Below are 14,319 nucleotides of genomic sequence, written 5' to 3'. Positions count from 1 at the left end.
GATAGGAAGGCTGACTCCTTGGTTGTGGACCAGAAGCTGTGGAGGCAAAGAAAGAGGTGTGAGAGAGCAAGAGGGGTGAGGGCTGCCGTGAGGGGATATGGCAGGTTTATGCACCTTGGTAGCCAAGACTGCCATGGTGACCTGCGGCCTTGGGTGAAGCTGCCCTTTGCCACCTCCAAGCAAAGAGACGATGGTTCTCGAGAGGAAAAGTCTCTTCCCTCATGCCCACAAGCCATGGCACTGAGGTGAAAGGCTACTTTGCTGGTGTGGAGGTTAAAGAAGGATGATGAAAATCAGAACTAAGGGGGAAATCAAAGCTCTGAGTGCGGGAAAACTTTGGGACAGAAGTGAGGGAATGAGCTGAGGGAAGCCGTACCCCTGTGACGACGCGTTGTATGTGGCGAGGCCCCTTTCCCAGCCTTGGAGCGTGCAGAGATCAAAGGACAAAATCAGAACAGAAGGGAAAACGGAACGTAACTGAGGGAAAACTCGGAGAGCAGTGAGGGGATGTGCAGACGGCAGCCACAGCCCATGGGGAGGTGTTTGGGGACAGCCCTCTCCCGCCGGCCGCGCGCGGGGGCTGCCCCGTCCCCTCAGGAGGGAGAGGGCGGGCGGGCGGCGCCGACCGCGCTCCGTGCCTGGGAAGCGCCCGAGAACGAGCGGCCGGGACAGAGCTGGGGGGCCGGGGGAAAGGGGAGGGCGCTCCCCGGCTCCCTCCCACCCTCTCCGGATAAATGAGCCGCCGGGAGGCGGCGGGCGGTGTAGGCTGTGGACGAGCGCGGCGCATCCCTGTCCCGTCCCCATCCGCGCCCAGCGCTCCCTGCCGGCGGGGCCGCCCCGGGCGCTGCCCGCGTACTCGGCCGCGTCCTCGCGGGGCTGGGCGGTGGGATCGGGCTTCGCTTCCCTCCTCCGGGAACGCCTGAGGGCGGGGGCGGCCGGACGGGCAGGGCCCGGGCCGCTGGAGGGGAGGCGGCCGGGACACCCCGGTCTGGCTGATGCTGGCGCTGCCCCGCGCAGCACCGGGCTCCGGCAGGCTGGTAGCGGCGGTCGGGACTCAGGAGGGGCCCCCCGGGCTCCCTTCCCTCCCTCCGCGGCGGGCGGCGCTGGAGGATTTTCTCCCGCCGCGCCCCTCTCGCTGTCCCCCAGACATGGTAGGTCACCTCCAGCTGCAAGGGATGGACGAGAGCCTGAAGGAGAAGAGCCGGGAAGGCTTGCTGGACAGTCCGGACTCGGGGCTGCCCCCCAGCCCCAGCCCCCCCTTCTACTCCCTGTCGCCCGGTGAGGGTCGAGCAGGGGGCAGCGGCGGTGCGGAACCCCCGGCCCCGGGCCACCGGCGAGAAGCCAAGGACGGCAAAGTGGTAAGAGCCAAACCCGGGCAGGGGGCTCTGTCCCCTCCGGCCCCGCGGGGGAAGCAAGCCGAGCCCCGGAGCGGAGGGCAGGCAGGAGGGCGCCTGTGACACTGCCCGGGCGCCCCCCTCCCCGGCCGAGGGCACTCCGGGCTGCCCGTGGCGGCTGCAGTCCGGTGTTGGCAGCGCCGCTGCTGTGCCAGGCAGGGCTTGGCCCAGTGCCGGGCAGGGTTTTTGGATACGCTCACAGAGTGTTGGCAGTTTGGCTGGGTGACCTCTAATAACGGTGTGGGAGTGAAACCCAAGTCTGAACCAAGCTCCCCTGCCCACTTTAGGAACATAAAATTGTGATTGTCAGTTACACTGCTCTGGTAGGTACAGGTTGGAGCTGCATCCATCCGGACCGAGGCAGGGGCGTCTGGCTCCCAGCCATCATTGCGCCCTGGCATCCCACATCTGGTTTGTGAGGACAGTGGAGCCAGGTTTGCTGGAGCCCTGGCTGAAAGAAAAACGAAAGTGCCCTTTAGCTGGGGCAGGGTAGGGTTGTGTGTCCGGGGAGTTGCTGCGGGACAGGGTCTGGGCAGGGCTGTGTGCCGCTGCCCTTTGCCGGAGCCGGGCTTTGTGGCATGAAACTGCCTGAAAGGTTTGTCTGCTGGCGGTGGTTTGTAAGCTCAGACAGCTGGCAGAGCACTGCAGGTCTTGCTCAGCCTGATGCACTGCCAGTGAAGCGGCTGAATGTGGAGTAAAATTTGGGTAGATTTATGATGACTATTATTTTGCTTTATTTGTTTATTTCTATCCCTGAGCTATAAAACCCGTTTTTAAAACACAGTGTTCAGACCATGAGCAGTGGTGGTAGAGGTTTTTAAAGGATGATGAAAGTTCTTCCCCAGGGCTCTTTAAAATTTTTTAAAACATTTCTAAAAGATGTTTGTAAGTGTATTCAACGTGGTTAATTGGCTTCTATATGGAATGAAAGCTGCAGCACAAATGTTTCCATGAGGAAAAATTATCTATCTATGGTTTGGTGACAATTCAAAGACTTCTTTCCCACCGAGACATTTTGCAGTGACTCCTCACACCGTCGTGCACTTTCTCAAGTTCGAAGGCCTTTTGAGCATATTACTGAAAACTGCCTTTTACTCCTGAACATGCCAAAACCTTCCCCATGAACAATGACTCCTCACAGTGGAGAGGGTGTGAGGTGTTATGAAAGTCAAATCTCAAACCTGCTAACGCTGCAGTTCCTAATATGGAGCCTTACCTGCAGATGCCTGGGCGTGTGTGCCACCTCGATGGGAGTGTTTATGTACAAAGTTACCCACACACCTCTGATTTGCCAGGATCAGGCTGTTGCTATGTGTCTGTAAAATAGAATGAGGGAGGAAGGTGAGTGAAGGCTGCTTGGTCCAAAAACCAGCAAGGGAGGGAGGTGTCTGCAAAACTCTGTAATGGGGATATGAGTCTCCATTCCAGTCATGTAACAGTTGGCCACCACACCATTCAAGAAAGTCCTTAGGTAATGAAGAAGAAAGAACATGAGAAAATTTATTTCAGTTCATGGGCTGTTAGGATTGAGAGTTTTAGTGCTTGACTCCTACAGGGGAAAAAAGTTATTAATGTGATCTGTATAAGGTAAAATTTAGTTTTTCAATTGTTTTGATCATTAATAAACATATTAGACACTTGAGAAAATCTCCCACTATAGATGTTTCCAAATTCTGTATCACATTGCAAGAGTAACCCATGGCTCCTGGTTAGAATATGGGTTCCATACATTGGGAATGTATGGATTTCTGTGCTCTTAGCAGGTACAGAAGGTTGCAGGGATCCAAATGCTGAAACCAGTTGGATTGTATTATTTGGAGTAGTGCTGGACTCTGCTCCCAACTCTGTTTGGTTCACTGCAAAATAATGAAGTTAATAGGAATTTTCACTCTATTTGACTACAGAGAGTTTTACTTTCTCTCATTTCAACTGTACTTGCAGCTGATATTAAAGCAGGAAAAATGTGGAGAGCATTGCTTGCTTCATACTTCCAAATTGCAGTGTCTAATTAGCTCTAATTTTGCCGTTTTACAAGGGCTTGCAGATCTATGAGCAGTTATGCAACCCATGAATGTGCTTCTGTTTAAGTCTGTTCCTCTGCTGTTCATCAGAGCATGCAGAATTGGCAAATCAATAATTGCAGCTATTTGCACACCAAGAAATGCTGGTTTTAATTGCCTGTTACATTAGTGTTTGTTTTGCTTTATAAACCTGACAGAGCCAGGAATTCAACCTGCATGCTTTGTGTTGGAATTCTATAAAACAATATATAAGCTCAGTCACCAACAACCAAGATTCTAGTACGTACAGTTACAATAAATTGCTGTCAGGTGAAGGAAACAACATTCCAGATCTGAGTGAAGTATTTAATACTGTTCTTTGCTGCAGAACTATCAAACCACCAGTCTGAACCCAGTTGCATTCTTCTGCAGTCATTTTGCTCCAACTTCACAAAAATGTTACAAAAATTTTCAGCTTTAGGACAGCCCTTCTCATGCAGACTGAAAGGAGATTGCATGCCCTTATCGAAGACTTTCTTGTGTGTAAAATCTGTGCTCTCTCTGCTCTGTGTTATTAACTGTGACTCTGAAAAAGTAAACTCTCTGCTCTTTAATAAGCACAACTTTGTTTCAAAGACAATGCACCATTTATTCACATTTAACCAGCCAATTTGGGAGCAGCTTTGGGATCCAAGAAAATATGAAAGGCAGTTTAGGGCCAGAGTCATAAATACCACAAGTTCAACACCATTTAGGGACTTTTTTTTTTTTTCATTTAACTTGTAGTGTAGGATAAATTGGCTTTTATTTCTTCAAATAAAGTCCACGGAGGGAATTTGTCAAGTGTTTTGTGCTTAAGTGCAAATATCCTAAGAAAAATAGAAGGTGACTTTTACCTAGTTCTGCCTTTTAAATCTGAAACATTATTAAATTGATTCTTATGACTTAGGTTACTGAATTCTCTAGACTGTGTCTGTAAAGCTGGGTCAAAAGGAACAGAAGTACAACAAAATAAATCCCTAATAATATGCACAGAGAAGGAGTTGCTGAAAGTGTGGGGAATGAAATGACATCAAAGTACCTGCTGAGAATTTTCCCTGTTGTTCTTGCCCTGGGATAGAGATTTAGGCTAGAAGAACTGCTTTTGGACTGTGCTGAAATGAGTGCTTTGCATTCATCACACAACTCCTAATGGATATCAGGGGACATCAAGCTCACATTCATCTACAGAACTGTCCGTCGTGGCTTCTAGAAGCAGCAGATTTTATGTTCCTTCCCAACAGTACAAGGAGCTTTTGCCACTGCAGTGACTCCCTGTTACTTTGTAAGACTTAGGTCTATTTGTGCACACAACCTACCTCAGCCAGCGCTGACTTCTGTGGGACTATATCCCAGTGAATCAGCTGTAGGGATGTAGGGAGTTTCTACTTATATTCAGCAGCAAGAATGATTCAGAATCACTCTTGGGTGGTGGGAGGAGATTGCAGCTTCATCTCAAGTGTGGAGAACGAGACCTTGCCCCTTGGTGACAGCAACAGAGTCCCACCAATGTGGTCCAAGTCAGCATTTGTGCCAACCCTGTTGGATTAATGGCTCATATTAAATTTTTTTAAAAATTCCAAAAAACTCAGAACATCTCTCCCTGAAATGCAGTATTTTGAAGACCCCTTGCGTCACAGATGGGTCACACATCTTGTCCTGCACTGCAAGTGCTTCAGGAATGGGGCAATATCTTGTGGGGACTGGGTGGGGAACATGGCCATCAAGGGTTTTCCATATGTAATTTCCATATCTGCCAAGACTTGCACTGAAAGCACAGGTGAGAGGGAGCCCCAGCACCCCGACCTGAGCCAGCTTGCAGCCCGCACAGGAGGCAGGGGCTGTGACTCCCAAGGCCACGTGGGTCCCAGCAGCTCCGGGGAAGCCCCAGGCTGGTGCAGGCAGCAAGGCACTCGTCTGGCACCACAGCAGGGTTTGCCTCAGGGCTTGTTGGCAGCCTGGCATCCTGACCCATTTCTGAGCCGCTCCCATGGGGCTGGATCCTGCAGGAATTCCCCCAGATTCAGTTCCACGCCTGTGTCCTCTCCTAGCAAAGGCTAATCCCACTTGGCTGGTCCCTGTCCCTCAGCCCCATCCAGTTCTGGATGTGTACCCACTCCTCTTCCTCTTTGATGAAGGACAGGGCATGGCTCTGGGCCTCACTTGATCTGCTTCACCTGCTCTGACAGATGTCCCTTCTGGGCAGATCAGGGAAACAAGCATCAGGATCTCATCATCTGCTCTGTAAAGTGTGGCACTGATGAAAGACATTGAGGTTGATGTCTCCTAACTGTTGAATTTCCATTGTGTCCCTGTGTAACCCTGTGGATAATAAGCAAAGCAGCACACATTTCCCACTTGAAATAAAAGAGAGGAGATAAGCAGGAAGGATGTAATTCTTTGGAATAATAAAGCCCTGCTTTCTACCTGAGGTTTGCATTTACTGTTATCACCTCCTAATATAATCTCATCCGGCTCTGGTATAAATTACTCGTAATGTGCAATATGTGCAGATACTGGGAAAATAAATGGTCTGTTAAACAAATATTGCTTATCTTCTAGAGCGGAGAATGTAGATGTGTGTCAAATAACTCAGCCAGATCTTTCATTATAGCTGTAAATAACAGCTGAGTAAAGTGACATTTTCATGGACCTGACATGTTACCATAGTGGGAAAATGTGGTGAGAGATTTGCTTATGCCCTAGCTAAGTTAGGAGCTGGGAATATGGGAAGCTGTATCCTGTTTGTAGCCCTGACACTTGGGAAGCTGTTTCCCCTTACAGTCCCTAGAGATCTAATGCCACATCATAGTGCCTTCCATATAACGACCATAGCAAAAGGAGTCGGTCAGTTCTGGTTCCTTGTGCTCTCTGGGGGAAGGTTTTGGAGGTTTATTTATTTCAAGTCACGTTAATTTCCTTTCATTTTTCTCGCTTTGCTGCCTGGAATTTGGCAGCTAAAGAACAGTCAGTGCTGTCGTTGAGCTGTAGATTGAATTCTGTTCAGCAACCAATTTTATCTGTGTTTATCTATCTGCTACTTGCAAAAAGGAGAGTTTAGCTCCCCTGGCCTTTACATGCCTGAAAGGCATCAGAGTTAAGGCAGAGGGAAAAATGCAGCCAAACAAGAAAGCTCTTCAACTTTTTAATAATACTGTAACTCTTTGCTGTTTGACACAAATTATGTACTAGAAAAGAAATAAAAATAATTGCTCATTTACTGCCTAATATTCACCTTGGATAGAGTTGTAAACATGGGAGTCACTTTTTTAATATCTCTGGTATCTTTCATTTTGTCTTTTCAACCTTCCTTGCCTACCAGACTCCCTTCTGTCCTTAAAGATGACAGGGTTGGGGTGTCTTTTGTGATGCTGCATCTGGTAAGTACCAGCACAGCTCCGGTTACTGGGGACAGATGAATCAGGTCACCACTGCAGCGTTCCCTTGGACAGCAACCCTTGGATAGACAGACCTCGTGGACAGCCTGGTCTAAAGTGATGTCTAAAAGGCTTCTCCTTTTCACCATTAGTGACCTCCAGGAGTGTGCGGCAAGCTCTGCTCCCCGCCTGTCTATCCATAGTGCAGGATAATACAGAAACCTACCTTATTTGTGGAGTGTCTGGAGATCACCAAGAGATTCCTGGAAAGGAGCCAGGGATCCTGATTTTCTCAAGGGACCTCAGCAGTCCAGTGCTCCTCTTCTTTCAGCCATTCCTGTGCAGAAGGAAAAAGAATTGAGTCAGTATTTTTTTTGACAGGCAAAACATTTTTTTTTTTCTTTCCTTAAAGCAGATTGGAAGGAGTTGGTGTCAAACTCTTGCCAAAAAGCCAGCTTTTGACATGTGCCAAGCATATTACATTTCAGCCCCAAAGACAAATCTTTTGGAAAGCTCATATCCCCTGTTCCTTGCTTCCCAGCTCCAGGTGACTTGCAGGAGCTGATGTTTCAGAACATCACTGGAGGGAAAACAAAATGTCACCTGAAGTGCCTTTCAGTGGCTGCTGTGTGAAACCTTTGGTTGCTGTTCAGTGACCCCTTCACGATGTGCAAGCAAATCAGTTGCTGTTTGGTGAGCAGCCTGCAGGGTCTTAGAGATCTCTCTTTTTAGGCCATGCTTTGTAAGTTATTTACATCTTCCATGTGCAGACTTCCAGGTTAGTTCAAGGTTTCTGACCTGCAGCAGCTCACAGAAGAGAAGTCTTGAGTCCATAATGGTCTTGACAGGCAGTAGAGGTCCTGGCTTTGGCCTGCCAATGTTAACAGTTGTTCCAGCTTTCTAAACTAAGCCAAGCCTGCAGGTCTGAAGTTGGTGCTCATCCACACCATGTGAAATGCCTTTTGCCAGCCTTCCCTGCCCAGAGCAAGGTTAACTGTAACCCCCAATGGAAAGAGTCTCATCACCTCCCCATCCAGACCTAACCTGGAGAACACATAATCCTGCTCTCACCAAGTTCAGCAGCAAATTTTGGACTCTGACTGATGTCAGTCATGCATGTCAGTGCCTCCGTTTCTCCGTGTACACTGGTGGTGTTTCTGGAGCGTGTTCTTGTTTCCTGTTCCCTGCTGTGGGACTTGTGCTGCCCTGCCCGTGCTCTAACCGAGCAGCGCCCCCGGCACTCAGCAAGCTGGGAAAGCTTTTCCCATGCACACGCTGGAGGCCAGATGCCCCAGCAACGTTTCTAAGCCACAGGAAAGACTTCATAACATCTCCCACATCCTGGGGATGTTTGGAGCACACTTAGTGTCAGCATTTGTTAGCAAGAAATGTGAAGGCTTGTTTACCTGGAAGTACTTCTTTGAAACTGCTTCTTTAAAGGAGGGACATGTATCCCCAGCCTTGTTTCCTTCACCAGTTCAAGTAATCTGCATCCCTCTGCAGGTGAACCCCCAAAGGGCAGCCTGCCTGCTGTTCACAAAGCTCATGAGCATGTGCAAATGGTGTTTGACTCCTGCACCCAAATGAACCTCTTCTTATGTACAAAATGTCTTTAGAAAGAGCTCTGGCCGTGTGCAGACTGTTACAAGCTGGACATCTGCATCCTTGTGAACTGAGGCTTGTCTGATGTAAACAATTCACATTTCAGAAGCAAAGAGCTTTATTTACGACCAGAAAGGCTGCCCTTGCCCTCCCCTGTCAAGAGTGTTGAAAGTAATTCAGGAATGAACTTTGCCTTTTGGCCAGTGTTTGCTAGAGAGGGTGAACATTTTTTTTTTCTTCTTTTTTCCCCTCATAACTATGCAGATACTGTTCTGTTTGGACAATGAAACAGAAATATTCAATCAAAAAGGGGCTGGCTATTTTACTTTACAGTATGACTTTACACAGTTGTAAAGTGTAGGGATATTTCAGTATGAAAAGAAGAAACAGCTTTGTGGCTTTGGGACACACAATTGAAGAGCTTGGCAAATTCAGATGGAGCAGTGACATTTTTTAATTTAGCCTGAGGCAGAAGGCCCAAACCAGTAGAGGAAAGCAGACCTCAGTTAGCCATCTACAGACCCTGCACAGAGGCTGCCAGCCATCTCCTTTAAAGAGATCCTGTGTCCCTCTTTGTCATAAATATCTGCTGACAGAGAAGCAGTGGCAGAGACTGAAACCTGCAGTGACATTTTTCTAGGAGGGCAGGATTAGGCTGAATTAACTACTGGGTTTGGTCCAGGCACCAGACACAGGATGCCTGTATGTGGGAACTGGTGTTTAGGAGCACTCCATTATAGAGAAGTGGGATTAGTTATTTCTGCGGTGGGCAGAGGAGCCTAGGCTGCTCTGTGACAATTTGTCAGAGTAAGTAACTTCATGGTGCAATTAGTCTTAAGAATCCAGTTTTTGGTGTCATGAATTGGAGCTGCTCCATTCATTACAAAGTCCTGGCTTGCAACTGGCTTCCTGCATTGCAGAGGCCACAAGGTGCCCCGGTGTTATCACTCCACCCTCAGTTTTATGGTTAACAAGAATGTCCTTTGGAGCTCAAGAGCCATTTTTGGCACGGAGACTTTGGGAACAGCAAGTCTATCACTTCCTCTGCTGGACTGTTGCAAGGGATACATGATTTTATGTACATATTTGTATTTATATCTGTAAAAATACATAGACATGTCTCACTTCAGTAGACCTACATCCTTCAAGTCAGCAGCCTTAGGCCCTATCACTGTGTTAGGTCAGACATGGAACACTTCTCCATGCTGACACATTTTGAGTGTTTCTAAGACTTGTTAATTCCTAGCAGTAAAGGCAATATCAGGGCTAAAGAAAACTCAAAAACAATTGCAATTCCTATGAGAAACAGGAAAGGAAGAAGGAAAAGGCAAGGTTAAATTCCAACAACAGATACTGCAGAATGAAGTGACAGAAATGTGGGCACAGTCACGTACCTGGGAGGTGTGCTGGGGCACAGGGAGGTGTTGGTAGGTGAGGACAGTCCAGGTGTTGTGTTAGGCTGCTCAGCTGCCAGCCACAGCACGTTATGAACACCATCTGTTGTGTCCCAACACTTGCTGTGCTCTCCTTCCCTGCAGATGCCTTATCTGCTTCTGAACCCGTCCATGCCAGAGATAAGGCCTCGAATGTACCCGGTGTTTTTTGGAGAAAGCATTGAGGTCAACCCTGAGCCCGTGCAGGAAATCAGGTACGGATTAGATTGGGTGGGTAGATGGGGCTTGCTGTCCTTTCTTCTGGTGCTTCTGCCAAAAATTAAAATGTGTTTATAAATGGGAGTCATGGTTATTTTGATGGAAAGGGAGGGACAGGTGGGAGGGTAATTCCTGAATTAAAGTCACTGACAGCAACACAGGCATAGGCGAGAAGGTTTTAACAGAAAGCAGCTTTCCTTCTAAGGCCAGCTAAAATCCAAGGCTATGAGAGAAAAACATTACCATCTGTGGGCTCCACAAAGTAATCTGATGGTCTTCATACTGTGCTCAGATGACTTGTATCTTCAGAAGAAGCAACACCCTTCTAATTGGCACCTGTTTTTGTTCATTCTTGCCACAGAGAAACCAACATTAGACAGCCCACAGAGACTGAATGAGCTCCTCTGTGTGAGGAGATGCTCTCTCCAGCCAGTGGTGGTGATGTTCTGCCCTCCTGTGGGGCTGGTGCTGTGGCTGATGGATAAATGTTGGTCTTTGCTCTTCTTTTGCTGATATGGAATGTACTCTGCAAACAGCATGGAGCATTCACACACAGCTTGGTACAGGGACAGTGGGAGGACTGTAAACCCCCTCAACCTATGCAAAAGTCTCTCTGGAAATGTACCCCAGTAAATCTCTGCTAGCTGAGGAACTGCCAGCAGGCATGTTTTTATGGTGATTACATGGGACTCCTGTTTTATGTGTGCTGAATGACTTGCTTACACCCTAGCTGTGCAAAATACATTACAGCAGCTCAGATTACACGTGGTGCACAATCAGTCAGCCCCCCTCTGGGTGGAGGTAATGACAAGCACACACCCAGCTTTTAATCTTTTTTTTTTTTTACATGGAGCTGCACATTCCTTGGCTGCTGATTGCTGGAGGAGCATTTGGGGAGCGGGGAAAACCACTGGAAGTCCTGCTGTTTCCCATGGCTAGGGATTCCTGAAAAAGCCCTTTTTCTGGCCTGGTGTCTGCATATCCTTTCTGGATGACTGCAGAAAAAAGACAGGGCCGTGACATCCTACCTTTTGTGGTTCTTCATCTGTTGGAAGTTCAGGTGGCCAATTCCTTTGAGACCAGTAGCCTGGGTGTCGGGCAGCCATAGCCTACAATATTTCTTTGATTCACCTGCTTTTTCAGCATTGCTTGGAGTTTTTGTAGGCTCCAACGAAGAACCTCACCCCTCGTTTCCCAGCACTCAGATTTTAGCTGGTTTTGGGCATTTTTGTGCATTGATGGCAAGGTGATATAAAGAAAAAAGACAAACAGCTTTGACAGCTCGACAGGTGCATTACAGGGTGTTTGTCTGCTTCCAGTGTAGCTCTCAGGGCTGAGCTGAGGCCCCAGTGCCACCCATGGAGAAAAATCAAAGGAAGAAGAGTGTTGCTTGGAGCCTGTGCAACAAGGTGTTTTGTGCCCTGGTATGACCACACTGCAGAAATGCTGAGATGGATTCACAGCAAGGTGGGGTTCCAAAAAGATTCCCCAGCAGGACAGAGTCCTCTTGCCTTTGGGTTGTAGAGTTGGCATCTGCCCCAGTGTCTGGGTAGTAAGAGGTGGTAAATGCTGCCAGCTTCAAAGGGTTAGAGAAGAGTCCTGCCTGTCTTGCCTCCTTTGCTGCCTGGGTTGTGCTCCTGATACCTTGCTGTCCTCCGTAGGTGCAATTCCGAGGTGAAGTACGACTCGGAGAAGCACTATCGGGATGACATCTTCTACGGCCCCATCCCCACCGTCACCACCTACAGCGAGACCATCATCGCCGCTCCCAACTGCACCTGGCGGAACTACAAGTCCCAGCTGATCTTCGAGCCCCGCCAGAAGCCGGTGAGGTTTCAGAGCACGACCATCATTTTCCCTAAGCGTGCCAAGAACATTTACCGGACCACCCTCAACTACAGCTTGGGTTGTGCCAAGCGCTGGTTTGCTTCCAGCGTGCAGCTGGAACTCTGTGAGGAAACCAAGCCGTGCGTCATGTACAGCGAGACCCTCTGATCCGCCCCGCCGCTGGCAACCGTGCGGCCCCGGGAGGCCACGGCCTTTGCCGGTGCTCGCTCGTGGCAACTGAATATTCATGGCTGGAGAACAGCTCTCGGGTGAGGCTGAACTGGCTGGGAGGAGGCTTGCAGGGCACAGGATGGTTTTGATCAGTGAGAGGCTGGCTTGTATTTTGCGACGTTCCTGACATTCGCGATCTGGATTTTATTTTTGGGTTTGTTTTTTTTTTAACCCTGGGTGTATCTATTTTTGGCTTGTGTTTAGATGAAGTCAAGATGACAAAGGACCCTGTTACCCATAGCACAATGATGCCTTATGAGCTCTGAGGGTCTCGTCTAGTACATAGGTGAGAGTCACTGAAAGCTTCAGAGCTATTTTGGTCTCTGCAAAGGGAAGACCAACTGCAGAGTCAGCGTCTGGTCAGCCCAGCACACACCAGGCCAGATCTCTTTCAGAGCTGACACACAGAGGAGGAGGTTATTTGTACCAGTACATCACAGCTTGCTCCAACAGCTCATCTGAGTGAGAGCTGCCCTATTACAGCAGCTCAGTCACCCCACTTCCTGAGAGAAGTGGAGGCTGTCACAAGAAAAAGAGGATTTAAACAAGTCCTCCAGCTCTTGCTAGCAGCTGGATGTTTGTATACCATAGAAGGCGCAGCACAAGCAGGAGATGGGAGAAAGGCCTGCTCTGATGCACAGACACATCTGTGAGCCCAGGAGTAAGCAGGAAGACTGAGGAAAATGAACAGCTGAAGGGCTAGTTTCTAAAAGTGACTGAGAGATTTAGGAACCCAGAGCCCTCTTGTTAAAAGTATTGTCAAACCAATTGTGCCATGCTGTTCACCGCCTCTAACACCTAATTTAAGGGATCTGTATGCACTTGCAGCCCTTCTGAGTTTCAGTGTGTGGCTGTGTTGCAGAGAGGAGTGTAGAGCAGGAAGATGCTCTGTAGCTTTTTTGAAGCCAAGGCATGGTTAACTCACCCTCTCAATAGTTTCCATATTTGTGGCATGGGCAGCTTTTCTGCCTGTAGAGGAGCAGCCAGACTTTCTCAGTGTAGAGCTTGAAGGACTGAAGAGCCCAAATCTATCCAGATTTTCCTCAGTCAGCCAGGCTGGAGCACTAAAACCAAGTACTTTGCTAACAGCTGAACTGTCTCTGCAGAAGGACCAAGAAACAGTGAGCAGGAATCGGTGCAGCCATTCTAAGGTAAAACACTCCCCACTCATGGATCCCATCTCCTGGTATATCTTCACTCTGGTCTCTTGCTGAAAATCTGCAAGAGCCTGGATTCCCACAGACATAAAACTTTTGAAAATAGCATGGAGTTGTCTCCAAAAATCTTACCAAGAATTTTTGCATGCTGCTCAGACTTAGAAATAACCATACAGCTCTGGAAATTAATTTCCAGCTTTCTCTCTTCTAAACTTTCCATTTTGCTCCTGACTTGCTGTGAGTCTGATGGAGTTATTTCAGAACACAGCTGAGCAGCCAAGTCAGAAAGCCTATTAACAATGTCAACAAGACATAGCTGATTGCCCAGAACAGTTGACGCACAAACCCACTGAGATTAAAAAGTAAAAAAGTCTGAAAAACTTGAAATAATAATAAAATTAGTGACATATAAAGATACTTTTTCCATCAGTTTCAAATAGCAGTTGGTAAATGTGACCAGAACTGTGACCTTTATGAAACAGAGTTCTCTTGTTTAAAATGTAGCACAGTTTTTCCACCAGAGGTAGATATAAAGTCTTTAAATACAAACTTCAGATGACAGCTGAAGCATCATTAGTGCTGAAAGATGTGTGTTATGGCAGTGCTGAACTCTGCCTCTCTACTGGGAGTTAGGACTTAGTAGGAAGAAACCTCTCAAAGGATTTCCAAGGCTTCCACCTACTACTGAATTCTTTACAGCAACACAAAGAAGGATTATATTTGTTATTGGTCAGATTCTGCTGTCGCTGTCTGTCAGCATCAAAGCCTGGAAAAGCAGCATCTGCCTCCAAAGGGATTATTATGCCTGAAGCAACCTTCTCCCCAGGGCCCCAGCAAACAGGAGAGCTGGCTTAGGCAGAAGGGAGTTGGTGCTTGGATGAATGTGGTCCCAGTGCAGTGAGGTTGGTGATGCACTTATACTTGCTGGTTCATCTTGAGGTCTGTCCTGTTGGCCATGTGCTGCTGAGGGAGCCTTGGGAGCAGGGGAAATACCCCTCTGCCTTCCTGGGGACATGTGGAGGCTCTGAAGGGCTCAGTGC

General features: G+C 48.2%; 1 protein-coding gene across 3 annotated transcripts; it reads left to right on the top strand.

Moving 5' to 3' along the window:
• The first annotated feature begins 1,133 nt into the window (after positions 1-1,133).
• On the top strand, positions 1,134-12,724 carry RFLNA (refilin A). Of its 3 annotated transcripts, XM_062504539.1 has the most exons (4): positions 1,134-1,358; positions 9,951-10,060; positions 11,726-12,031; positions 12,112-12,724. In XM_062504539.1, the coding sequence occupies exons 1-4, from the start codon at positions 1,149-1,151 to the stop codon at positions 12,209-12,211; spliced, it is 726 nt and encodes a 241-aa protein (XP_062360523.1). In that variant the 5' UTR covers positions 1,134-1,148; the 3' UTR covers positions 12,212-12,724. The 3 variants fall into 3 exon arrangements, with proteins under 3 accessions (XP_062360523.1, XP_062360524.1, XP_062360525.1); XM_062504540.1 differs by having other exon boundaries at positions 11,726-12,205; XM_062504541.1 differs by having other exon boundaries at positions 1,149-1,340; positions 11,726-12,205.
• The last annotated feature ends 1,595 nt before the right edge of the window (positions 12,725-14,319 follow it).

The sequence above is a fragment of the Cinclus cinclus genome, chromosome 17 (genome assembly GCF_963662255.1).
Source record: "Cinclus cinclus chromosome 17, bCinCin1.1, whole genome shotgun sequence".
NCBI classification, from domain to species: Eukaryota; Metazoa; Chordata; class Aves; order Passeriformes; family Cinclidae; genus Cinclus; species Cinclus cinclus.
This window is presented reverse-complemented; position numbering and strand designations above follow the sequence as displayed.